Source organism: Carassius auratus, unplaced genomic scaffold (assembly GCF_003368295.1).
Source record: "Carassius auratus strain Wakin unplaced genomic scaffold, ASM336829v1 scaf_tig00215135, whole genome shotgun sequence".
NCBI classification, from domain to species: Eukaryota; Metazoa; Chordata; class Actinopteri; order Cypriniformes; family Cyprinidae; genus Carassius; species Carassius auratus.
Window position 1 is genome coordinate 559,327 of NW_020527948.1, and position 27,999 is coordinate 587,325.

A 27,999-nucleotide genomic window follows, 5' to 3' on the forward strand; every position below is an offset into this window, starting at 1 on the left:
CTGCGGGTCCAGATGGACTTCCTATAGAAATTTACAAGACGTTTAAAGAAAAGTTGCTAACTCCTTTTATGTAAATGATAGTAGAGGCGTATCATCAAGATCTTTTACCTACATCAATGAGAGGAGCTTTAATTACATTATTACCGAAACCAGGAAAAACAAACACAAAGTGTAAAAATATGTAGCCAATTAGTTTGTTAAATTCAGACACAAAAATATTAAGTAAAGTTCTAGCTAAGAGATTAGAAAGTACGTTATCAAATTTAATAGGAGAGGATCAAAATGTTTTTTTTACAGCATAGACAGGGATTTCACAATGTTTGATGAGTCCTAAATATTCTTTATGAACAGAGGGGTGAACAAGATACTGCTCTATTATCATTGGATGCCGAAAAGGCCTTCGATCGGGTTGAATGGTCTTATTTGTTTGATGTATTGGTTAGATTTGGTTTTGGTGAAAGGTATTGTAGGTGGGTTAGATTACTTTATAATAGTTCTACAGCAGAAGTATTGACAAATAATATTGTTTCAAAGCCATTTAGTGTATCAAGAGGGTGTAGACAGGGTTCTCCCCTTTCTCCTCTACTTTTTGCCATCTCCATAGAACCTTTTGCAATAGCAGTAAAAAACCATGTGGAATTAACAGGTATTAAGATTGGAGAGATAGAACATAAAATTGCGTTATTCGCTGATGATGTCATTCTTTTCCTAATGCAACTTGATACATCAATACCTGCTTTATTAGATCTTATCAGTACATTTGGAAGAATTTCTGGATACAAAATTAACAATTCTAAAAGTTCTATTTTATATCTAAATGAGATTGACAGACAGCAACCTAATTGTATAAATTGTAAAATATTTTAAAAATGAATATTTTGCCAAAATTTTTATATTTATTCCAGAACATTCCTCTGCCTCCTCCTAAGAATCTATTTCAAAGACTTGAAATGTTCACTAAATTCATTTGGAATAACAGATGTTCCAGACTCCGTCTAACACTTTTATATTTGCCATATGATAGAGGAGGTTTACAGTGTCCTAATTTTCATTGGTATTATTGGTCTGTGCAACTTAGAACAATTATGTTTTTTACTGTCCATCCTGGGATATGGAATCAGCTGCCACTAAGGCTGGCCTGCCTTTAAATTTATTTTTATATTCATCAGAATTGAAAGATCTTAAAAAGATGTTTCCAATCACATAGTTATAAATATGATTTCTGTATGGTTTGACGTGAAAAAAATATCTAGGTGTCTTCTATCCTTTATCTTGTTTTAGTCCCATTTGGGGCAATGAAAAATTTAAACCAGGCAGATTAGATGCAGGCTTCAAGATTTGGGCTGATAAGGGCATTCGAAAGATAGCAGATATATATGTTAACAATACTCTTATGTCATTTGAGGAAATAGTTAATACATACAATATTCCTGCAAAACACTTCTTTAAGTATTTACAAATAAGAAACTTTATCCTCAAATCACAAAATAATTCCCTTGATATGCCATCATGGTCTATCTTGGAAAAAGAAGTGACAAGAAATTGTTTTAGTAAAGGTTTAATTTCTTCATTATACAATATGTTGATGTCAGGATCAAAGGAGTCTTCAGATTATAAAATGGAAGCTTGGAGATCGGATCTTAAGGTGGATATTTTAATGGAGGACTGGATGGAAGCATGCAAGGAAGCTCAATCACTTATAATGAACACACGTCTGAAACTGCTACAATATAAGTGGTTGATGAGGATTTACATAACTCCAGTTGTATTACATAAATACAATGAAAATATCCCAGACGCTTGCTTAAAATGCAGTGGCTTTAAAGGAACATTATATCACTGTATATGGGAGTGTGAAGAACTTCAGAAGTTTTGGAAAGGTGTGAAAGGAATGATAGAAAATATCCTTGATGTTAACATACCACTGTCACCTTTAATCTTTTTATTTCATTTATACCCTAAGGAGATCAAGTTAAAGAAAACAGAGCATATATTTATAAATATATGTATTCTTCAAGCGAAACGGCTTATTTCTTTAAATTGGAAAAGTACATGTGCAACAAGTATAGGTCGTTGGCTGAAAGAGATGGTAATAAACATGTCAATGGAAAAGATAACATATATATATAAAAAAATAAATGTAAATGGACCTTTCAAATTGTTTGTAAAATGTGGTGGAGTTGGAAATGTTTTGATAGAAGAAAAGAAAAGAGGTGGTATTGTATATTAATGTAAAATACTGAGAAGCTTTTGGTTTTGTTTTGTTTTGTTTGTTGATTTATGTTTTATTTGGTACATTGAAATGTGTATGTACATGTGTATAGTTAAAAGGCAATAAAAAAGAATAATAAATAAAAAAATTCTCCTATTATTGTCCTTTCCAAAATATTCTAACCTTCCTTCAGAAAACTCTTTCAGAGTCCTCATACTCCTTCAGGAGTACAGTGTGGCTAATCCGATACTGGGCTACAAAGTTATCAAGCCTGGTGAGCCGGCCAGAAGTAAAACGAATATGTTTCAAGTCCCACTGGCTCTTTTCTATTACTCCTAGAGTTTTGTTGTCCTGTGTAATGTTCTGAGAAAGGATAAAAAAGACGGGTGAAAACATAATTTAGCTGTAAGACAAAATAAGAGTTGTGTCACAATTTACTCTAATGGTACACACTATATAATTACTTGTCTTGTAAGCTTTCTCAGGGCATTGTATCTCCTGGAGCACTGCTTATATTGTGGTCCTGTCTCATGTCGTCCAAGGTCACCTTTGTATTTAAAAAAAAAAAAAAAATGAAACATTTTTTCAAATTGTCAGAAAACACACAGTCTAATATTTCCGTCCAGAAAGGGAAATGTGACATAGTTATATGACAAACCTAACATTATCCCGGTCCATAATCCAGCAAATGGCAGAACGTATTTCTTGAGGTGATCAATAAGCCCTTTGCATTGGTACATATTGACCTCTCCATGCTTGTCAAGTGGGGCATTAGAAATAATTGCATTGCAACGTTTTGCAAATCTGTTGCTTCCTGTAATATCCTAAAAAGAATGCAACAATGTGTTATTAGAGGTGTTTTACAGTTTTTCTCAGATGCTTTGGAGCATTTTCAGATCAGAAATGAAATTTTCAAAACTACTTGTTCAACCTCCACATCATATAGTATCTTGTGCACATCATCATAAAAGCAATCTCTCACTACTCTGAACAAATTGTGACCACTTTTGTACAACCATTTTACTGACTGTGCACAACTGTTTGCTGTTTTCTACATTATAAATTGTTTTTTGTAATGATGTCCAAAAATATTATACTGGTTCTTTATTAAAATTACACTGCATCCACAAGGTTTTTTTGTGTGTGTTTACCTCTGTTATTTTATCTTTTTCTCCACTGGCTTTCGTGTCTTTTAATTTTCTATCACAATAGCCGCATTTCCACTGTCGGGCCAGTGCGAGCCAGGGCTTAAAGCGGGCCGGGCGGGGCTCATAGCCTCGGGCCAGTAGCACCGAGGCCAGTATAGCGCAGGGTTTCCACAGTGGAGCTTGAAGCACCGCTGCTCGTCACTAAAACATGCCCTTTGCACGCCTCTCAGAACAACGTCATGCAACCTCATTATTTCACTAGAGAAGTTATCAGAAAATTAAGAAATAAGTCACTGGAACATGCGCGATCACAAAACGAACATGATAAAAGCGGCCGTTTGTTTGCATGCTTTGTTATATATTCAAATTCAAAAGCATGGATGTTTTAACTATAGAATAAGTGATACAGTGATCATATTGCTTTAATTTATCAAGACTCAAAATTAACCACACATAAATACACTTTCTATTTTATTTATTTATTTTTAACGCTTATGAAAATAGCCTGCTTATTCAGTGAGTCTGTTTCTGTTTATTTGTAGTCACAGTGGCCTATACGTCACATTAACAATGAATTATATCTTTATTTTTATAAAGGATCCCGAACAAAAACATTATTATATTTTTATAATAGGCAACATGAGCTAAACTCTCGAGACGAGGCTTGTGATAGATAATATAAGTTACTAAATAAATACACGATTGATAGAGAATAAGAAGCTGACGTCTGATTTCTTCAAGCGGTCATATTTACCATGTTTAATGTTAATGCCCAGCGTGCATAGTCTTTTACATCGCTTATAAATATTTCTGCCCTGTATGGTGATTATAATCCACATTGGATCAAGTTATTTCAAACACTCGCTGCTGACTGAAAGTGAGTTTTGAGCTCAACTTATTTAAATAAAGCGTTTAATGCTGGCGTTATAGCGGCTATCTTTCTGAAATGATCCACAGCGCAGACTCTCTATTTTTATAAAAGCTCCCGAACAAAAATCATTATTATATTGTAATAAACCGCTCCTTTTTTTTTCTTTATTTATGAGGGGGGGGGGGTTTACCAGACCTATATGGAGGACCACAGGTATGTCATACCACCAGTTCTTCACAGGTAACAAATATTTATTAATTATTAGAAAAGAAACACGATTTAAATAAACATATTAAATTCAACAAACATTAACTCTGTACGTCTTAGCTAGAGCAAACGGCAATACACCAGTGACACTCCAACACGGCACTGCACTGCACTCTAGTGGTCACACAGCACAATCAATTCGTGATCAAACACTAATCATATTACACAGCTTCCCCCAGCTCGGTAAGCACAGAGTTGTTCGTAGAACATTTAAAAACTCACAACTACAACATACATTCTCACACATACATACAACAAAAAAATTAAAGTATAAAACACTTCCCCGTTTCCTGGAATCAAGACCCCACCCTGGGGTCTACGGAAAGGGATCAGCCCTGCCAAGTCGGCGTCCTCAAAAACAGCACGTACACTCCTGTATTTTATCCCAGTTCAAGCAGTCACGACAGTGAAAATCTAACGACGATAGTGCTGACAAGTCCCCTCTGTACAGCAGGTCTTCTTATGAATCACAAGGCCTGAGGAATCCTCGTCGCACAGCACAAATTATTTTAGAGTCCAATAAAGGTACTGGTAAGTTCTTTAAACGCAGCACAGACTCGTTTAAGATTCACAGCGTAAGTAATACTGATACATCCTTTTCCAACAGCGCTGTTTCTCAGAAGCATCCATTAACCAAAAAGCTTGCGTTCCTAACATCCCCCCACTATCTTACTAAACCCAACAAATACGATCTAACTCGCTATCTTCGTTGCCGGACAAACCCTAATGGTCTCGAGCAACCCAAAAAGCGTCCCCTGTTTTTCCCTCGAACGCAAAAGCCAAAACTCCTGCCATCGCCCCCTTTCCTCTTCACATTGTCTCTTAAATTACCTCTACTCCAGGTGAGTCCAATCAGTCTCTCCTTCCATCAATATGAAAGAATGCGCTGTGTAAAGTTCACGTAGGCAAGATCAAAGCCAATCAAAATGAATACTCCCCCACATTTATTACACTGTCCCCTCCCCTCAAATAAACAGGACTCGTCCCCGAGTCACATCAAATTATAGTCCTTAGACCAAGCTGGTGGTTTCCGAGAACGAACTGGCCGACTCCTTTGTGGACATGACTCCAAGATGTCTCCAACTTCTATCATCTGATCCCCATTCTCCAGCTGCAGCTCACCAGAACCTGTGTCCACAGGAAGAGAACACAAGTTTCTGCCGGAGAGTCCCCCTTCCACAGCAGACTCTAATATGGAATTTCTTTCCTCCACGCTGGATACAGCAGCCCTCTCCCTGATCTTGACCACCTCTGGAACAGCAGGACTTTGGGCCTTGGAGTGTCGCTCGGCTCTCTCCCTGACCTTGACTGCCTCCGAAACAGCAGGACTTTGGTCATGGGAGTGTTGCTCAGTTGGCTGACATTCAGTAGTAATTATAGGGCAGGCTGGCCAAGACTCTGAAACAGAACAAGCAACATAAGGCTTCGTTCGATTGAAATGCACAACACTCTCAGAACCCCCTTCTACTAGCTGAACTCTATACAACACATCAGAGACCCTTTCTAAGATTTTAAATGGCCCCTTAAAGCGCCTCTGCAACTTAGGGGACACACCACGTTTCCGAGTTTTATTTTGAATCCAAACCAACTCCCCTTCTACATAGTAGTGGAAATTCGCTCGAAAATCAGCATGTGTCTTCTGCCGATTTGAAGCCAGATCCTGATGCCTTTTTACGGCTTCTACTACTGTCGATAAGCTCTCAGCTACTCCAGTCACATATTCATTTACAGATTGGAATGTCTGCCCATTATCTACCCCCAACATAATATCAACTGGAAGGACCATTTCCCGCCCAAATAACACCTTATATGGTGTAAATCCAGTACTTGCCTGTATACTACTACGATAAGCCATCATAACATATGGCAACAACCTATCCCAATTTATCTGGTTATCATCCACAAATAATGAGAGCATCGATAGTAGTGTACGATTAAACCGTTCTATTAGCCCATCAGACTCGGGGTGATAAGGAGAAGTACGCGACTTGTTTATTTGCAACAATCTGCACAGCTCCTTAAACAGGCTAGACTCAAAATTTCTGCCTTGGTCAGAATGCACACTCCTAGGAACCCCATACCGGCACACCCACTCCTCCACCAACACTTTAGCAATAGACTGAGCTTCTTGATTGGGAAGAGGAAATGCTTCAGTCCATTTTGAAAAATAATCACCAACAACTAAAATGTACCTATTTTTATTTGGGGTTTCTGGCAGTGGGCCCAGTATGTCTAATGCCACCCGCTCATATGGGCGGGACACCCTAGACATTTGAAGGGGGGCACAAGGTGCTTTTCCACTATCCTTGCGAGATGCACAATCATGACACTCCCTGCACCATTTTTTCACATCCCCAAACCACCCAGGCCAATAGAAACGATCTTTTACCTTAGCTTGTAACTTCTGAATCCCTAAATGCCCTCCAGTGATTGTATTATGCAACATAAACAACACCCCTGGAACCAAATTTCTTGGTAAAACCACCTGTATCACAGAAGCAGCATCAGAATTAGCAGGAGGTATTCTCACCAACCGCTGATTCTGGACCTGCAATTGGTCCCACACTGGCAAATATTTAACAAGAGCAGGGTTTCCCTCCAATTCCCTACTACTTTCCTCTAACCCACTTTTCAGACGAACGAGCAGCTGAATATCAGGGTCCCTTTGTTGAGCCTTAACCAACTCATCCTCACTCCCCGCCAGATCTCTTAAGGTACCCCCCGTTCCCTCTGCTTCACTCACTGCCGAACGGTCACTTGTCCCTTAGGCTGAGGGAAATTACCACCCCCCTCCCTAATGTCTTCCCTGACTAATCCAGGGAGCCTTGACAAAGCATCCGCATTGGCATGCTGTTTTCCTGGTCTATGAATGATTTTATATTCGAAGTTGGCCAGTTGCTCAACCCAAGGAGCCAACTGACCCTCCAACCCACTGAAGTTATGCAGCCAACGCAATGAGCTATGATCGGTTCTCAATACAAACTCCCTCCCAAACAAATAGTGTTTAAAATACTTGGTAAAGGTCACTACGCTAAGGAGCTCCTTCTTTGTGGTGGCATACTTCCGTTCCTGTTTAGTCAAAGCTCGACTAGCGTAAGCCACCACCCGCTCCAAGCCCCCTTCTTCTTGAGACAATACAGCCCCAATCCCCACATCACTAGCATCAGTGTCTAAAATAAAGGGCTTTTTAGGATCTGGATAAGCCAGAACAGGGGCAATAGTGAGACACATTTTTAACTGCTGAAAGGCCTCCTGACACTCTTCCCCCCAGCAAAATCTTTTCCCTTTTTCTGTAAGCTGATGTAAGGGGCGAGCGATCTCTGCAAACCCTTTAAGAAATCTCCTATAATAAGAGGCCAGGCCTAAAAAACTTCTCACCTCAGTTTGAGTCTTAGGTGTAGGCCAAGCCCGTACTGCCTCTATTTTAGATGGATCTGCCATCACTCCCCCAGCAGAGATAACATGGCCCAAATATCGTACTTGGGAGGCAAAAAGGGTACACTTAGAAGGCTTAACCTTAAGATTAGCGCAACGGAGTTTAGAGAGCACCTCATCAAGTCTCTGAAGATGTTCTTGAAAAGTTCGTCCAAAAACAATAATATCATCCAAGTACACTAAACAAGTAGTCCACTGTAAATCAGCCAAAACAACATCCATAAGACGCTGAAACGTACTTGGAGAGTTACATAACCCAAAACTTAAAACATTAAATTCAAATAAACCCTGACGGGTAATAAATGCAGTCTTGGGTCTATCCTGAGGATCAACTTCCACCTGCCAGTAACCACTTGCTAAGTCTAAAGTGGAAAACCAGCAAGCATTTGTTAAACTATCAAGTGCATCATCAATCCTAGGGAGTGGGTATGCATCCTTTCTTTGTAACATCATTTAACTTGCGATAATCCACGCAAAAACGGAGACTACCATCCTTTTTCCTAACTAACACCACAGGTGCTGCCCACGGACTACATGACGGACGAATAATGCCATTATCTTGCATCTGTTTAATCTGCTCTGCCACATCCTGCTGGAGGTGCAAGGGAACGCGACGAGGGGGCAGTTTAACAGGCTGTGCAGAACCAGTGTCTATCTTATGAGAAGCAAGATGAGTTCTCCCAAGATCAGTATCCCCTTTACTAAATACAAACAAATTACGGTGTAATAAATCCTCAATTGCCCGCATTTGAATAGAGTCAAACTTCTGCTCCCTCAACCCAAAGTGTGACACTAAATAGTCAACAGTCAAAGGAAGGGAGGAAATTGGGTCATTCGGCTCTGTAGTTAACGCACTATCGCCTACCTCTACATCTGGAAAAAAAGTACCAATCTTCATGTTTTGCTTTAAAACACAATGGTCATCTGACACATTAACGACTCGCACGGGTACCACCCCTTCCTCAACCTTACAAACCACTCGAGCTACCAAAACATCACACGATGGAAGCATAAGGGAAAAAGGCTCAACCATACCCTCATAATGTTGTGGCAGTAGTCCTTCCACCTTACCAGGCACAATGACTTCAGTTCGAGGAGGCAACATGACATCCTCCTGTACCCTAACTACTTTGGGTTGTACACTACCATCTTCACTAAACAGGGGAAGCTTTTTTCCCATTAACCAGCAACATTTTTCCCCCAAATCAATAACTGCCCCAAATTTAGAAAGGAAATCTGTTCCCAGCAGCAATTCTTGGGGGGTAACATCAGCCACCAAAAACTCTGCAATCACAGCCAATGAATCAAACTGGCACACAGTCTGCCAGCGACCTAGAATGGACATCTCTCCACCATTGGCCACAGCTACTCTGCCTTGATAGCCGTCTAAGCTAGACCCTCCATTAGTGACATTTAACCAAAACTGCTTGGGAACAATTGAAACCTGTGCCCCCGTATCAATCAACAAACGTGTTTCACACCCACCTATTTTACCTGTCAAAAATACTCCAGCACCGGTTGTAGAAACTGAGGCCAATTTATCTGACGCGGCCGTAGGGGCAGGCATTTGGCCTACTGTGCCTGCCCCTTCCAGTTTCCCTGCAAATAAGGACAATTCCTGCGCAGATGTCTAGTACAACCACATTCCCAGCATGTATCGGTCCGCAAACGGACCTGTGGCTCCTGTACACTCATCAGGGGAGTGGCAGGTGCAGAGACCGGACTATTCTTTGCCTGCATATCCTTTACAGTAACCTGTAATGCTTTAACTTCTTGACGCAATTCTTCCACCATGCCCAGTAAAACTTCGAGCTTATTATCAGAATACAAATTCTGAGCACTCAGACCACGAACTTTCAAGTCTGAACAATGTGTGTGTTCTAAATTCCGAATAAGCTCCAATTCAGATGCCAAATTAATTGCACCTTCTAAAGTAGCAGGTTTTGCGCTGCGAAGATGTATACGCATATCACCACTGCCTACATGGGCAACAAAATGGTCACGAGCCAGTAAATCTTGAGTAGCAGCATCAGCAGAAGGGTAAGCTTTATGAATTAAGCGTCTTAATGCGTTACCAAACTCACGAGCCGTCTCATTAGGGAGCCTGCGTCGAGAAGAAAAGCTCACCCGATTCCAATCTGCACTCTCGCATGGCTCCAAACACTTACCCATTGCATCTTTCAAAAGAACATAATTATTCTTTGCTTCACTAGGCAATCCGCCATAAATATCTCTGGCTCGACCCGAAAATAACAAAGACATAAACTTTAACTTAAGCTCATCATTCCACCCGTTTACTTGGGCAGCCATTTCAAATTGTTCAGACCAATCAGACCATTCCCTTCCTACCCCTGTAAAGGTCTCAGGCATAAAAAGTGGGCGAGAAACTGGGTTTACATTAGCAGTAGCAGCTGCCATAACGCTACTTGAAGCTGGAAAATTTGCACCTAATTGTGACACAGACATACCCTCATCCTCCATTTTAGCTGATCACTATCCCACCGCTGCCACCAGTGTAATAAACCGCTCCTTTTTTTTTCTTTATTTATGAGGGGGGGGGGTTTACCAGACCTATATGGAGGACCACAGGTATGTCATACCACCAGTTCTTCACAGGTAACAAATATTTATTAATTATTAGAAAAGAAACACGATTTAAATAAACATATTAAATTCAACAAACATTAACTCTGTACGTCTTTGCTAGAGCAAACGGCAATACACCAGTGACACTCCAACACGGCACTGCACTGCACTCTAGTGGTCACACAGCACAATCAATTCGTGATCAAACACTAATCATATTACACAGTGAAAATTCAGCGCTTCCCCCAGCTCGGTAAGCACAGAGTTGTTCGTAGAACATTTAAAAACTCACAACTACAACATACATTCTCACACATACATACAACAAAAAAATTAAAGTATAAAACACTTCCCCGTTTCCTGGAATCAAGACCCCACCCTGGGGTCTACGGAAAGGGATCAGCCCTGCCAAGTCGGCGTCCTCAAAAACAGCACGTACACTCCTGTATTTTATCCCAGTTCAAGCAGTCACGACAGTGAAAATCTAACGACGATAGTGCTGACAAGTCCCCTCTGTACAGCAGGTCTTCTTATGAATCACAAGGCCTGAGGAATCCTCGTCGCACAGCACAAATTATTTTAGAGTCCAATAAAGGTACTGGTAAGTTCTTTAAACGCAGCACAGACTCGTTTAAGATTCACAGCGTAAGTAATACTGATACATCCTTTTCCAACAGCGCTGTTTCTCAGAAGCATCCATTAACCAAAAAGCTTGCGTTCCTAACATCCCCCCACTATCTTACTAAACCCAACAAATACGATCTAACTCGCTATCTTCGTTGCCAAACAAACCCTAATGGTCTCGAGCAACCCAAAAAGCGTCCACCGTTTTTCCCTCGAACGCAAAAGCCAAAACTCCTGCCATCGCCCCCTTTCCTCTTCACATTGTCTCTTAAATTACCTCTACTCCAGGTGAGTCCAATCAAGTCTCTTCTTCCATCAATATGAAAGAATGCGCTGTGTAAAGTTCACGTAGGCAAGATCAAAGCCAATCAAAATGAATACTCCCCCACATTTATTACAATATTTTGATGATATGCAACGTGGAGCTAAACTCACGAAACAAGACGACAGATAAAATGTTACTTAATAAATACACAATTGTGATAGAGAATAAGAAGCTGACGTCTTATTTCTCCAAGCGGTCATATTTACCATGGTAATGTTAATGTTTATCGTGCATAGTCTTTTACATCGCTTATAAATATTTCTGCCTTGTTTAGTGATTATAATCCACATCGGATCAAGTTATTTCAAACACTCGCTGCTGACTAAGAGTGAGTTTTGAGCTCAACTGATTTTAAAAAGTATTTAATGCTGGTGTTAAAATTGTTATCTTTCTGAAATTATCCGCGCTGACGCTCTCTAGACACAGAGAAACTCCGCCTTTGTTCGTAACCCCTCCTCTAGCCCCAGCTGGCCCGCTTTGGCCCAAGGATTTTGTCGGGCCGAAAAAACCTGGCCGTTGGCCCCAAGGAAGCCCCGGCGAGGCACGATTAAGCCCCGGAAGTGACAGTGGAAACGCGACTGGCCCTGGCACGCACTAGCACGCCCGGTCTTAGCTCGATAGTGGAAACACGGCTATTGACATTGTAATGTATTTCTATGGTCAGACCACAAGTACAGTACAGCAGAATTGTGAATCCTGTCCATTGTCTTGTAATTAATATCGCACATGCAGTAATGTGTAAATTTGGGCTGTTGAAATGTATATATTCCATACATAAGAAACTCAGCCTTGTGCATTTTCAATGGAAACCAAACCATAGTTTACATCTGGACATTAGATTTACATTTACCAGATGCTTTTATCCAAAGTTGATTACAGTGCATTCAAGCTAACAAATCATTATAATTTTTTTAACCTAACATGTGTACTCCATGGGAATCGAACCCACAACCTTTGAGCCACAGGAACACAGACATAAGGAAACTGTGCTTTGACAAACTGACAATATGACTTAAACATTTTGGACATTTGTGAACAATGAAAAAAAGGTTTTGTCATTATCATGTCAATGATCTATTTCTTGACACAAATACTTACTTTTGAGAGATTAACTATGGATTTTTGGAAAGTAATACTTTTGCAAGTAATCCATTGTTGAATGCAGTTTGTACAAATTGTTTTGAGATATGCACTTACTGGTTTGCAATATTAATAATGATTTAAGAAATTCTCCAAACTAACTGATAATAACTGTAAATTGTAGTACTTGTCAAATTTGCCACATTTCAAGAGAAGACAACAGTCTTTGTGGTTACCAGTATGTCCTCCTTAGTCCAATAACCAAAATAATAATTGAAGGAGAGGACTGAGTGGATGCCACTGATCATATCCTTTCTTCTATATATATATATATATATATATATATATATATATATATATATATATATATATATATATATATATATATATATATATATATATATTTATATTATCTCATTAATATTGTGTAATTATTAATCAAGTGTTTGATCAGTATTTAACCTCCAAGATTGTTGTATGATTTAACTAATTAAGTAAAAAGCCATAAACATATAGATAGATGCATGCTGCTTACACAGATATATATTTTCAGTTTTAGAAGTGTTTAGAAGTTACAGACAGGAGCATATGTGAGACAGGAGCAAATGTGAGTGTATTCCTTCTCCTAGGGTCACAAGGTCAGCTACAAGGTTCAGGGGAGGCCCTTCCTCTACGTGTGCTGCGAGGGACGAAAAGAAATGTAGAACTGTGAATCCTGTTCTATCCTGTATTTCTATTCCTCAAGATTAATGTCGGCCTATTATGTGTGTGTATCCAACCGTAGTGATAAGAGACTTGCCAGTGCTAGAGAACCTTGAATTATAGATATGGGCTTTGTGTGTATGTGTGTATGTCAGCACCTATGTTCTGTACAGAAGAATAGTTTCTGCTGACATTGCTGACATCTGGACCTGAGATGAGGTGTCTTCTTCACCCGTGCTGACGCCTGCTACAATCATTGGAGATATGCTGAAGATGTTTATGCCCATATGTGAAGATTGTCTAAGTTTATCTAGGTTTTGGAACCAATCAGATTGCTGCTGACCAGCGCTTTGACGCAACTAATGTCTTCTGTCTGGAGTATAACTGTGGTTGATTTTGTATTTTACGGGGGGCGGCCTACGAACTCCGTCGAGAGTATTGAAGCTGACTTCTGCTGATGAAATTGCAAACTATTTTCTTCAAGTAAAATAATTATTATTAATTGAACTCATCTCTGACTCCTGGTCTTCATTGCCAAATATCTGGTCCTTGGGTTTTAACTGTAAATTCCCCAACATAATAAAATAATAAAAGTTCTCACTTTGACCTTTTTGACAATTACCATGTCCTATAGATAGATAGATAGATAGATAGATAGATCAGGAAGGTCAGGTGATAGATCTAACATTTACCTTCAAGTCCTCTGCACCCCCCCTAGACTTGGTAGTCTCATCCAAAGGAGTCCCTTTTTTCTGCAGCCACGATTGCAGGTTCTTGAAGTGCTTCTCAACACTTGCACCACAGCATGGACTGGAGAAGACAACTGTAGCACTTTGAACCATGTCATCCAGTTCTTTTAAAGTGCTTGCAGTTTTGAGGGCACCAAAGACATGCATTGCCAGGTGGTAGTGGATTGTTGCACTGAGGAAAGTAATATCATAATTGAATTTGAATTTTTAAAAACTAACATGACAGCATTTATGGATATTACGGATGCATAATGTTCTGCATTTAAGATTTGCTGTTGTATTAGAAATGTACTTAATGCAGACAAATTTCATAATATATTTTTTTAATGTGTACTACAAGGATTTTGCAGAAATAATAGATTCTGCCTACTACTTTCTGCACATTTCCTTTGCATTCTTCATCACATGGCTGAGGCATCTATGCAGAATTGGCACATCAAAATCTTCCGGTTTCCCTTTTCCACTTGCAATTTTGTAATAGTGGTTTATTGTGTCAGTCAGTTTTTTTTTTTTTGGCAAATGCCATGCATATAGCCTACATTAACACAATTGACCCATCACAAATGACCATGACAGGTGACCGCATACCCTTCCTTCCAAACCACCTTGCCACGTCTGTTAGAAATGCCTCAAGAAAATACAAAACTGAGGCTGTGGTGTGGTCGGAAGTAAGGTACGTGGCAACAGGAAATGGAGATGAGGTTTTGTGTGGATTTCTGACCACCAAATCATATACATAGAATGGAGGCGATCCTGTCTCTCTCCTCATTATGCTTCCAGTCGCATCTAGATAAATTATGTCCTCCTGGCATCGTTCCTGATATATGTGTATACTCCTTTTTGACCACAGCAGGACCCCTTTTGGGTGTAGCAACACTTTCTGGAGTACCTCATCTGGACTGTTTGTTGTCTTTTGTAGCATTATTTGAAGGCTGATTTTTTCATTACTGTGTTGGCGGCTTGACTAACGGGCTTCCCATGAAATGTTTTTCAAGACATTGCAACTGGGAGCAACATCTCTACAGCCGGACTTCATTACATCCTCAGGTATTTTGGCTGTGTTCTCTAGAAACATTGCTCGTGGGAGCTGTTTTTGAAATTCCTTCCCTAATGTTTTTCTGTGATTTGCTCTTACAGGTCTTCTTGTAAGTTCAGTGCGATTATGTATGCACTCTTCACCCTGAAATTAAACTGTTGCTTTAAGGTCCTTGTCACTATCCACAGTCACTTTAACAGTGACTGGACAATCTTCAAATCGGCAGTAGGCAAGACATGTAAATTCTGAGCTGGTTTGTTTCAAACCCAATCCTTTCAGTCTGTGTCTTTTAAAAGCAAATGAACAGTATTGGGTGTATTGTCCTCAGCCCTTTGGAAATTACTGTGGTCCATTGGAGTCCTGCAAAGCCTCTTTTTTTCCTCTTCTTTATCATGTTATCCCACTCACTCTTGTCAATGAAAAAGGAGGAGGGGTTCTTAGGTACACAGATTTTGACGAACCCGTCTTCATCTGATTCAATAATCATGAAGCCCTAATGGAAAAAGTACTATGTTAATGGTTTGCCATGAAGAAAAAAAAATGTTTTTTAAAAACGATCATCTACACTAAACTACTTATGTGTTACGTGTGAAGGTTTAATCTGTACTATAAAAACTTAATTATTTGTCTGTTGCTTAAGATAGTGCTGCTCATTTGGGGGACACATTTCGACTGTTCACCTATCCATGTGCATTTTTCTAGCATGGATACGCAAAATTTCAATAACTATATCTTCTTTATTAATTTATCAATTTATGGTTCCAATATTCGAAACCAAACTATGTAGTGTAATTCTAAAACAGTTTTTGTGTTATTAATATTGTCAAACCTGAATACAAATACTTGTAGTAATTCAAACATCAAAAATGTAAAGTGACATTACAAAAATAAACAAACTACTTCAAAAATAGTTATAAAATAACATTATTTTAATTCATATTTTAAAAAAATTAAAGGGTCAGAAAACAAAACAAAAAATGCTATTTTATAAACTAGTGTTCAATCAGAACGTTGGATGGGGTGGACTTTATTTTTTAAAAGCATTATATTGGTCCACTTCAGCTGTGACAAAGTTACTTCAACAACTGCTTTACATGTTCATGTCTTTTAAAGGTGCCATCTGTGATGTTTGGCAAAAAAAATCAAGTCATACTCCACATTCCATAACAGATGGGGGAGTATGCCTCAATAAAGTGAATTGGTCTACTCTAGAGTAACAAACGAGAAACGGCATAGTCTCTATGCTCCGCCCCTACTTTCACAACAACACTACAGCCATAGCTGAAGCCTAACTGTGCGTTCACACCGCCGGCGTCGAGAGCGTCAAAAATCGCTCTTGCCGCTCTGCTCACGACGCTGCAGAAAGATTTGTGAGCGCTCAGACGCTCTAACATAGATCGAATGATTATTTTGTATTTAAAGCGGCCGCAAAGCAAACAAGCTTGTTGATCTCGTGCATACTAACCACAAGGAGTTATAACCTCATTAAATATTGTTGTGGACGAAATATTAGGATCCTTTACTTAAAATGAACAATCTCAGACACCTTGGTCCACGTATCACTTTTAATTTATTTTTTTATGTCCCTGTAGGCAAACAGGGACACATCATAGATTAATACAAACGCTAAACAGCAATAATCAACCTGTCCTTTATTCTGCTTGAGAACTAATGTGCCAACTCTCAAGCATTCACCGTGAGACACACGCAATTGACTCTTTTCACATGCTTTCACGCCACACATCAATTTTTTCACGCACAGAAAAACCACGAAGCAAAGAGGACACGGAGACCAACAGACTAGACAGAGCAGGTTAGTTATGATACATAGGGCTGTGCAAAAAATCGAATGCGATTTTCATTCACCTCTTATCAGTAAAGACGCTCCTGTAATTAGAAGTATATCTCCAGCATGTGCATTCAGATCAGAGTTGCCAGGTTTTCACAACAAATCCTGCCCAGTTGCTTCTTAAAACTAGTCCAAAACTAGCCCAATCGCGTTTCCAGGAGGTTTCCCGATAAAAATTGCTTCCCGGGGTTAAAATATAATTTTTTTAACCCGGGGTTAAAATATAAAGGGTTTCCCTGGTAAAATTAGCATTTTAGGGGCTAAATATCACGTTATTGGTATTGGGATTGCTTCAAACCGCGGACATGAAAAACAACCGCAGACTTGGCAACACTGCTTCAGGTGGAGCGGCAGTAACTGCACAGAGCCTTAGTCTACCGACAACTAACACAAAATCGATTTCAAAATCGACAAAGAATCGCCTGCGATTTTAACATCGATGTTGTGTAGATTGTCAGTGAATTACGGCTCAGTGTAGTAAATGCCAACCAGTGTTGCCAAGTCTGTCGTGGTTGTTTTTCATGTCCGCTGGTCACAGCGACCCCAATACAAATAACGTGATATTTAGCCCCTAAAATGCGAATTATACCAAGGCAACCCTGCTAAAAAAAACCTATATTTTAACCCCGGGAAGCAATGTTTTATCGGGGAACCTTCTGGAAGCGAGACTGGGCTAGTTTTGAGAAGCAACTGGGCAGGATTTGTTGTGAAAACCTGGCAATCCTGATCTGAACACACGTACTGGAGATATACTCCTAATTACAGGAGCGTCTTTACTGATGAGATGTACATTAGTAAAGACATGCACAGCCCTATTTAATAAAATGGGTAACGTTAAGTTATAGCTAGCTAATTATCAAACGCAGCTACGGTTAGCCATCGCTAACATTAGCACGTTTATCGAACAGCCTTCGATACATTTCTATGTTATAACTTCCCGAAAACAAATACACAAACATATAAAACAAACTTCTAGCGAAATACTAACAGCATCTAACTTGCAAGTTCGGAGTCAAACCTCATTTCTTTCAGGTCCATCAGTTGTCTCCAGCGATTAAAAGCAGTGCCGATGTTTACTCTGGTATTCTTATCGGATTTGATTTGTGATTCCGAGTGCGGTTGTTTCCCTGTAGCGGGTGTTGGTCTTTTGCCAAGGGCTTCAGCTATCCTTCCGCTCTCTTCTCTGAACTGAAAGTAGTGGGCTGTACTTTCCACACGATTGACATCAGGTCCAGGTACGCCCTGCGAGTTATTCGTGTATTCGTTGCAGGTTGGCTGGTGGTTATGTTGCCCGCATACCGCCTCTCACGGCCGAAACTGGTATTATAACACCTGCCAGGCCGGGGCTAGTAATGCTAATGCTAATTAAGGTTGATATCTCTGCAGCACTATAACTTGACATTTTTTTAATGACATCATCGCCTTTATTTCTTCTCATTCTTTTGATGCGTGTAGGTCATGTTATGGATATTTTTACCTCAATTTCTGCATATGGCACCTTTAAAGGTGAAGTAATAAAGGGAATTTTGTTTGTTTGGGTTGATTTTAAATATAATAATAGTGTTCATCAACGTTTTAACATTTATGCATTTAGCAGACACTTTTATCCAAAGCTACTTACTATTCAGGCTTTCCATTTTTTTTTTTACTTCGTTTTTAACAATATGTATGTACAGTACAGACCAAAAGTTTGGACACACCTTCTCATTCTAAGAGTTTTCTTTATTTTCATGACTATGAAAATTGTGGAGTCACACTGAAGGCATCAAGGGCTATTTGACCAAGAAGGAGAGTGATGGGGTGCTGCGCCAGATGACCTGGCCTCCACAGTCACTGGACCTGAACCCAATTGAGATGGTTTAGGGTGAGCTGGACTGCAGACAGAAGGCAAAAGGGCCAACAAGTGCTAAGCATCTCTCGGGAACTCCTTCAAGACTGTTGGAAGACCATTTCAGGTGACTACCTCTTGAAGCTCATCAAGAGAATGCCAAGAGTGTGCAAAGCAGTAATCAAAGCAAAAGGTGGCTACTTTGAAGAACCTACAATATGACATATTTTCAGTTGTTTCACACTTTTTAGTTATGTATATAATTCCATATATAATTCCACATGTGTTAATTCATAGTTTTGATGCCTTCAGTGTGAATCTACAATTTTCATAGTCATGAAAATAAAGAAAACTCTTTGAATGAGAAGGTGTGTCCAAACTTTTGGTCTGTACTGTATGTTGGGAATTTAACCTATGACATTTTGTGCTGCTAACAAAATGCTCTACCACTGAGCCACAGGAACCAAAATTTGAGAAAATATGACTTTGAGAAATCACAGACTGAACCTTTATTATCATGTGTGAAACCATAACGATTATAACCCTGAAGTGGACCATTGTCTTTCTAAAGGATACTGTGAAAAACTCTCCTGAATGTCAAAGGTATTTGGATCAGAAACTTTTCAATTACCAGACAGGCCTAGTGGCCTCAAATACCCTGAACTGTTTTAAATGAATCACAAACAGTGACAACTTACTTGGCCTGGAGACTCACATCTTTCATCCCCAGCAGCACTTCCACTGTCCTCGGATGGCACTGTATATGGGGACGATTCTGGCTGCTGCTTTTATAGAAAGACAGAAAATACTGTTATTAAAACGTAGGAAGTCTTACATGAAAAAGATGTCGGTACAAAAAGGTTGACTAACTGGTTCAGAAGACTTGCGTCTTTCATCTCCAGCAGCACTTCCACTGTCCTCGGATGGCACTGTATATGGGGACGATTCTGGCTGCTGCTTTTATAGAAAGACAGAAAATACTGTTATTACAGCATAGGAAGTATTACATGAAAAAGATGTCGGTACCAAAAAGGTTGACTAACTGGTTCAGAAGACTTGCATCTTTCATCTCCAGCAGCACTTCCACTGTCCTCGGATGGCACTGTATATGGGGAAGATTCTGGCTGCTGCTTTTATAGAAAGACAGAAAATACTGTTATTACAACGTAGGAAGTCTTACATGAAAAAGATGTCAGTACAAAAAAGGTTGACTAACAGGTTCAGAAGACTCGTGTCTTTCATCTCCAGCAGCACTTCCACTGTCCTCGGATGTCACTGTATATGGGGACGATTCTGGCTGCTGCTTTTATAGAAAGACAGAAAATACTGTTATTACAACGTAGGAAGTATTGCATGAAAAAGATATCGGTACAAAAAAGGTTGACTAACTGGTTCAGAAGACTTGTGTCTTTCATCTCCAGCAGCACTTCCACTGTCCTCGCGTGTCACTGGAGATGGGGATGAATCTGGCTGGTGCTTTTACAGAAAGATAGAAAAAGGTAGGAAGTTGTAGATGAAACAGATGTCAGAACCAAAAAGGTTGACTAACTGGTTCAGACATGTCAACCTCTGACTTTGTCTATGAATCTGAAAATTCTATAATTTCACTAGTAAATATATAAAACTGCATGTAACTGATACATTTTTAAACCTTAAAAGATGGTGTAAAAACACAACATAACAACTATCACTGTTGACTGTCATCAACAAGAGAAATGTATATGTACATACATATTTATACATAAAAGTGTTTTGTGAGTGTGTGTGTGTGTAATCATATTGTCACGGGGTGCAGAATCACTCGACAAGAGGTGGGTGAATTAAATGCCCCGGAGGGTGGATTTATTGATAAGTGTAGGGTGCCTGGTGAAGTATGCTGATCCGCTTTCTGGTGGCTGGTGCTTCCCGTGTGCTCTCTGTGCTCTTCGGTGCCAATCAAGGTGAAAGTGGGTGTCCTGACGTGCTCCAAAGTGGGTGGGCTGTCGGTCACTCGCTGCTTTCTGCGAAGAAATGAGAGAGGGATAAGACCAACGTTGCATTCGGTTCGAGACCATCGTTTGAGGGCAGCGTGTGCTGCTTAAGAGCGTGTAGGCTGATGGGGAGCAGCTGTGACCGATCAGCCCGTGATGAGGACATGCAGGTGTTCTCCTTTGGTTTCCAGGGCGATGCTGATTCCTCTGGGAGTGCTCGTCACAATATTTTAACTGTAATTTGAATAACCATTTGTATCAAGAGTCTGGTTTTGAAAGCCTTTTAGTGAAACAAAGTGCTCACCTTATGAAATGCTCTAAGAAGTCTATAGCGATTGTTTTTGGTGTTAGAAATGGTATGTGCACTGCACACCTGTCCCCAAAAGCCGTCTTTTCGTGTTACATTATCATCAAATTTGATGACATTTTTTGTCAGGAATTCAACTGACTCCACAATTTCCTCAATTGATACAAGTTTGGTTTTGTTCTATAGAGGAAAAAAAGTCCATTAATACAGTAAAAAACATAGTTGTTGGACATAGTTATTGAACTGCATTTTTATGGATGTATAGTAAAATTAAAAAAAAAACTAAAATTACTCACCCCAAACACCCTGAATGAGCGCACTCTGGTAGAAAATCCAAAGTGTCAGTATGATGAAAACTTGCGATTAAAACATGTTTCTGCTTTAGGCCTATACAGTGCTCAAAACATAACCATGACATCAGTGTTCAAAGTTATCATCACCGTGATTATTTTTACATGATAGCATCATCATTTTCAGCAATTGATTGATCTTACGAGTGTCCTGGTAAAACATCTTTATTTTAAAATAAAGTATTGCATTAACTCAGACATCACAGTAAAATGGTATATATAAATATATATATAAATTACTGAATAGTGCTACTCAATTGGTTGATCATTAATTTTGCTAATGGTGGATAGCAAACACCGTCACTGTCGATTCAAGTAATTTTGCTTAAATGTCCAACCAAAATATAGCTATTTAGCAGAGGAACTCTATTATGTATTAAAAGTTACAGTCACCCTTCATCTTGCTTCGACATCCTTCCAGTCTTCGTGCAAACCTACGATTTTTGTGTGTTTACCCTGATGCAGCAATATTGTTGCGAAATGTCAATTGTACTGTAGTGGGCGTTGATGCCCTCAAGATGGATGGCTGTTTAGGTCTCACAAGTGCCTGACAGGAACTTATTAACGTTACGATTTTGCGCTCTTTGAAATTTGGCATTATAAAGTACTATCTGACATTTTTTTATTCTCATATTCATATTCTGGGACAACTTGTTTACATTTTGTGATATTCCTTTTTAAAGTTGTTTACATTTTGCGACTTTTTTTTTTGTTTAAACAAAAGAGGACCAATCAGGATCATCTTTCTTTGTCATGTCGCTGAACTGCGCCGCGATGAGGAGAGAGCTGAAAAACTGTAAATCAGTGTAGAGAAATAAAGTGAAAGAAAGTGAAGTGACATACAGCCAAGTATGGTGACCCATACTTAGAATTCGTGCTCTGCATTTAACCCATCCAAAGTGCACACACACAGCGGTGAACACACACACACAAACCCGGAGCAGTGGTTATCATTTATGCTGCTGCGCCCAGGGAGAAGTTGGGGGTCAGTGCCTTGCTCAAGGACACCTCAGTCGCGGTATTGCCAGCCCGGGACATAAATAATTTCACACAAGTCGATGTTTGTTAAAAAAACTCAAGATCGACTATTTTATTGATGATGTTGTTAATTAAAGCCGCCCAAATTCCTGGGAATTACAGTCTTTTTGTGTGTTTTGCTGTAGCTATTGCGGAGTTATTTTCAGTTATAACAATTTAATTGATTTGGTCTCAATTACAATAGTAAATGTTTGCATGTTATTTTAGCCATACTGATTTTTTAAATATAAAATAAATGTCATGAGTACATTAAATATACATTTTAGTTTTAAAATTAAAAATTTAATGTATGCATTTAGAAGATACTTTTATCCAAAGCAACTTACATTGCATTCAGGCTAACATTTCTTTTTACCTAACATGTGTTCCCTGGGAATCAAACCCACAGCCTTGCAGTGCTAATTCAAAGCTCTACCATTTGAGCCACAGGAACACTATAAGTACAACATTGATACAACACTAGTTTTATGTTTTAAAACATCTTATAAGTAAACAGTTTGCATTTACACAGATGACACTGTGCAAAAACTTTGAAGCTCAGTATCTCAATACTGCTCACAATACAGAAAAAACCTTAGGTTATATCTGCGTTTTTGCATTCCATATAGCAAAAATGAGGTATATATTTTTTTTTGAGCACTCCAGCGTGATTATAAACATGAAATTATCCAACCATGGCTACCTGTTTCACAAAAATATAAAGAGGAGGGAAAACAAAGCTCAAATTCCATCAATCATCCATCTCAATGAGAAAAACCAAAGAATATATTTCTGATGAATGAAAATTATCTTTTGCTGATAATTGAGATTCACAAATTGGTTAAGTGGACCATTTCCACCATCAGGGTGAATGGATTAAGAATTTTCAATCAACATAAAATGTTACAAATCTGCCAGGAAGAGGACGTATGTCTATATCGTCCTAATGCATGTTGAGAAGGAGAGTTGAGTGGCTAAAGACTCTCCAAAGATCACAGCTGGAGAATTGTTTTTTAAAAATTAGCTTTTTAACAGCAAACACTCAAGAAAGGTGTACTCTCAATCTGAGGTCAAAGTGACCTGTGCAATCTATAACTTTTTTTTTTTATATACATTTTTGAAAGTAGAGATGCAGCAGCTTGTTTATGATATTTGGGGTGCTCTTATTTTGAAATTCCACATCAAAAAGTCCTGAAACAATGTGGAACTATGGCAATGTGTACTTTCAATCTGAGGTGGAATGGGTTTGTGCAATCTATAGCTTCTATTTTTATATATTTTTTAATGTTGAGATGCAGCAATTTATTTATGAGATTGAGAGGCTCTTATTTTGTAATTACACATCAGACTGTCCTGAAACGATGCAGCTGACATTTTGGCAAGGTGTACTCTCAATCTGAGGTGAAAGTGGCCTGTGCAATCTATAACTTTTTTAAATATACATTTTTGAAAGTAGAGTTGCAGAGGCTTGTTTATGAGATTTGGGAGGCCCTTATTTTGTAATTACACATCAGACTGTCCTGAAACGATGCAGCTGACATTGTGGTAAGGTGTACTCTCAATCTGAGGTGAAAGTTGTCTGTGCAATGTACAACTTTAATTTGTAAATATTTTTTTAAATAGAGATGTAGCATCTCATTTATGATATTTGGTGGGCTCTTATTTTGTAATTCCACATCAGACAGTCCTGAAACGATGCAGCTGACATTGTGGCAAGGTGTACTCTCAATCTGAGGTGAAAGTGGCCTGTGCAATCTATAACTTAAATGTTTATATATTTTTGAATATAGAGATGCAGCATCTCATTTATGAGATTTGGGAGGCTCTTATTTTGTAATTACACATCAGACTGTCCTGAAACGATGCAGCTGATATTTTGGCAAGGTGTACTCTCAATCTGAGGTGAAAGTGGACTGTGCAATCTATAACCTTTTCTTAATATACATTTTTGAAAGTAGAGATGCAGCAGCTTGTTTATGAGATTTGGGAGGCTCTTATTTTGTAATTCCACATCAGACCGTCCTTAAACGATGCATTTGACATTGTGGCAAGGTGTACTCTCAATCTGAGGTGAAAGTGGCCCGTGCAATCTATAACTTTTATTTTTATACATTTTTAAATGTAGAGATGCAGCAGCTTATTTTTGAGATTTGGGAGGCTCTTATTCTGTAATTACTCTTATTCTGTAATTACACATGACACTGTCCTGAAATGTTCCTGGAATAAAAACACTTTTTTATTTTTTTATATACTTAATTTGTTTTCTAAATTTGGAAGAGCAGATTTTAAGTGTCCTTACTACTCAGAACCGACCGTTAAACAACACAACGTAATTATATAAGCAAAAATGCATACCTTATTTTATGGTGGTCACCGTAGTTTGTGTTGCTCATTCAGGGTTTATACAGAGATTCTTAAATTGAATTTACTACCTTTTACCACCTATTTTACTACCATCTCAATATTTTTACTAACAACACGGCTTCAAACTTCAACTGTAGCAGTGTTAAGTGTTAAGTAAAGTGACAAGTAAAGACATGAAATATCTATAAATATATTTAATCACAATTTAATGAGGCAATGATAACTTAATTTCAACACTGGAAGGGAGAGATAGAGAACCAGAGAGAGCGAGAAAGAGAAAGTCAGGAGAGGTTCTGTAGGTGTATGTGAGTGTGCATGTGTGTTAGGGCAGGTGAGTGAGCTACATTCAAGTAAGAGGGAACTCTACCATAGGACTTGGATTAATCAAGATATCACAACAGGCCTTGGTCCATAGGATTTACTCAATATGTCAAAGAGTAACAATTACATACAAATTAGAAGACAGACTGGACCTTTAGAATGAACAGCTACACAATGTGTAATAATAAAGTGCAATCGTACACTATAATAACAGTATTTCATTAATAAACAAATAACTTCAACGCTGGACACAAGCCAAGCATTGTCCAACAGAGAGAGAGAGAGAGAAGAGAGAAAACATCAAACAGAAAACACAAAGCCTCTCTTTGAAACGAATTTCGTTTTGTATTAATTTTATCTTAATTTTAATCCATGTTTCATTATTTTGTATAATCAATCACAACACGTTCAGACATGAACCGAAACTCAGTGTATAGGTAGCCTAGGCTACTCGCCTCACAGACCTAAACAAATTAGAAATATCCTATGTCTATTATCTACAGAAAGGTTGAAATTTCTACTTTTAAACAGAACCATTCAAAACTAAATAAAAGTAGGCTAGGCATTGGCGGACTGGGACAGTAAATCAGGCCGGGAATCTGACTCCACCCCAGGCCACCTCTGTTGCTGCAGTCACCACCACCCAATTCATGTGTCCACCAGACTGCTAAACTCTTTGGCTCTTTCAGTTGTTTGAATTGGGTTATACTTAAAAAATAAATCAAAATCCTTAGACTGTGGACAGGCAAAATAATCAAATTAAGTATCAAGAAGAATCAAGGCATTCACTTTCTCTATCATCTTTCCCTGAATCCCCCTCTCTCTCACTCTGCACATTGAGTTTCTCTGCAATATCAAATAAAAACTTTCAATAATCTATATTAATTATGCAGCCATCAATTGTATTTCCCAATGATCACCGTCCTACTACTGATGACCTTATAAATCATAAAAGCACATATTTTTCTAAGAGTATAGCCAGCATGTTTAGTTTTGCTTATAGATTAAACTTTAGCTGAAGGTTCCTGCTCTGACTCAAAAGCTGAACAGTCCACCCTCTCTTGTTCAAAGCAGGAGCACTAACAGCACTAGTGCTACTGTTGCTTCCTTCGTCACCTTCAAAATAAATAAGCATTGTACACTAGGCTATATATGGTAGGCTACAATTTGAAAATCAGTTTCTGGTCAATTTTGGCACTAAAAAAAATACTGTATCTTCATATGTAAAACAGTGTGCTAGTTTGTCATTAAGATGCTCTTTTAAAACATCTATCATTATATACATTTGTAATATATATTTATTTTAAATTGATTTTATCTATTGTAAGTCGCTTTGAAGTTTGAATGAAAGCTTCCGTCTGCCAAATGATTATTTAAATATTAGGGTGGAACAGTTCAACTTTTTCACAGTTTGGTTTGTTTCACGGTTTTAGAGTCACGGTTTCGGTATAGTTGTATATGCTATGTTTATGGAAAAACTATACTTTCAAAAAATATATATTATCATATTATTAAGAATATTATAAATACAAGCAACAGCACAAATAAATACAATAGAGTAAAGATACAAATAAAATAAACTGACTTTCAGGTTTTTTTTAGGTAGGTTTTGCATTAGTTTTTAGGTACAGAAATTAAAGTAATCAAATGTAAAACAGCATTGCATTTTGGACTATAAATTAAAGATAATTCTTTATTTAAGTAATAAAAAAAAGCTTTTTAATCAAGAGCAGTGAGTGATTTCTCGGTTGTTGCTGTTCGATTAATATAAAGACTGTCACTTTAAGAGAATGATCCAGTGTTCGTATTAGTATTGAAAAACAGTGAATGATTTGTAGAGTTTTTTTTCATCGCTGTTGTTGTAAGTCTGGGAATCAAGAATGCGGATGCATCAACAGAAACATATATTATCTGAACCATGTTTGTTTTACGTGTTATTTATTTAAACCATATTACAGATGCTTTGTCAGATTTAAGTTGAACAGCGGTCCCAGCGCGTGTCGAACCGTGTGTGCTTAACTGAACAGTTCGGTTTTTTCAGTGAACCATATAAATATAAATGTAATTCTGACCGACCTGCTCCCTTACTGGCGAAAATGGCTGGGATTTTGCAGCAACTTGCTGCGTCTGTGGCCAGGGCTTTTCTCCTTTCCCTCTCTGCTCCTCCTTTGCGCTCAATTTTTTGCGCGATTTTCTAAGATAAAAGCCTGCCTCTGGATATTCCAAGCGTGTACGTCTGCAGACTGCAAGACGGGGGCGTAACTTGAAGTAGGAGGCGTAACTTGAAGTTGTCCAAATCACACAGAACCACGCGAGACCTCAAAACGATAAGTTATTGGCAATATGGCGGCACAGAGTAGAATATTGATTACGTTTTAAGGGAGGCAGGGGTTTTAGGCAGGATTTGATTCATGATGTGTGTGTAGATATTAATGTTAGGGGACAATGTGAGAGTGTACGTTTTAGTAGGAAAACGTATTATCTGACCCACACTCCGGAACAGAAGAGGGCGGTAATGCACCAATAAGCTGGATGCCAACCGCCGTTAAACTGGAAAGAAGACGAATATGACAGCTTGCTGTGAGAGACAACGGTGAGAATCTTATTTTTTTCCGAAATAATTATTTAAATTGAAGTGTATAAGTCATTTTCATACAGTGGTATTGTTTTTGGAGTTAATAATTTATTAAAACTAAGGCTTAAAGTAAGCAACATATAAGCAAAAGGTAAAAAGACGCTATCCCCAGGTATCACAGGCTCAGTCTGTCTGTGACCTACATAATATAGCATATTTGTGATTTAGCTGTAAACATGTTTTATAATGCATAACTAACAGGGGAGCTCCATTAAGTACACGACTCAATAGTAGATTTACATAAACTACATGTTAGGTAAAAACTGTTAGTCTGAATGCACTGTAAGTCACTTTGGATAAATGTATAATTTATTTATATATTT

At 38.6% G+C, this 27,999-nt stretch overlaps 1 protein-coding gene across 1 annotated transcript; it reads right to left on the minus strand.

Moving 5' to 3' along the window:
• Nucleotides 1-1,542: 1,542 nt before the first annotated feature.
• LOC113093793 (uncharacterized) lies at nucleotides 1,543-27,888 on the minus strand. Its single transcript, XM_026259360.1, has 10 exons — nucleotides 27,876-27,888; nucleotides 27,118-27,359; nucleotides 20,102-20,188; nucleotides 19,929-20,015; nucleotides 19,756-19,842; nucleotides 19,583-19,669; nucleotides 19,411-19,497; nucleotides 2,871-3,036; nucleotides 2,677-2,759; nucleotides 1,543-2,575 (listed from the first exon to the last, which is right to left on the minus strand). The coding sequence occupies exons 1-10, from the start codon at nucleotides 27,886-27,888 to the stop codon at nucleotides 2,402-2,404; spliced, it is 1,113 nt and encodes a 370-aa protein (XP_026115145.1). The 3' UTR covers nucleotides 1,543-2,401.
• Nucleotides 27,889-27,999: the final 111 nt, after the last annotated feature.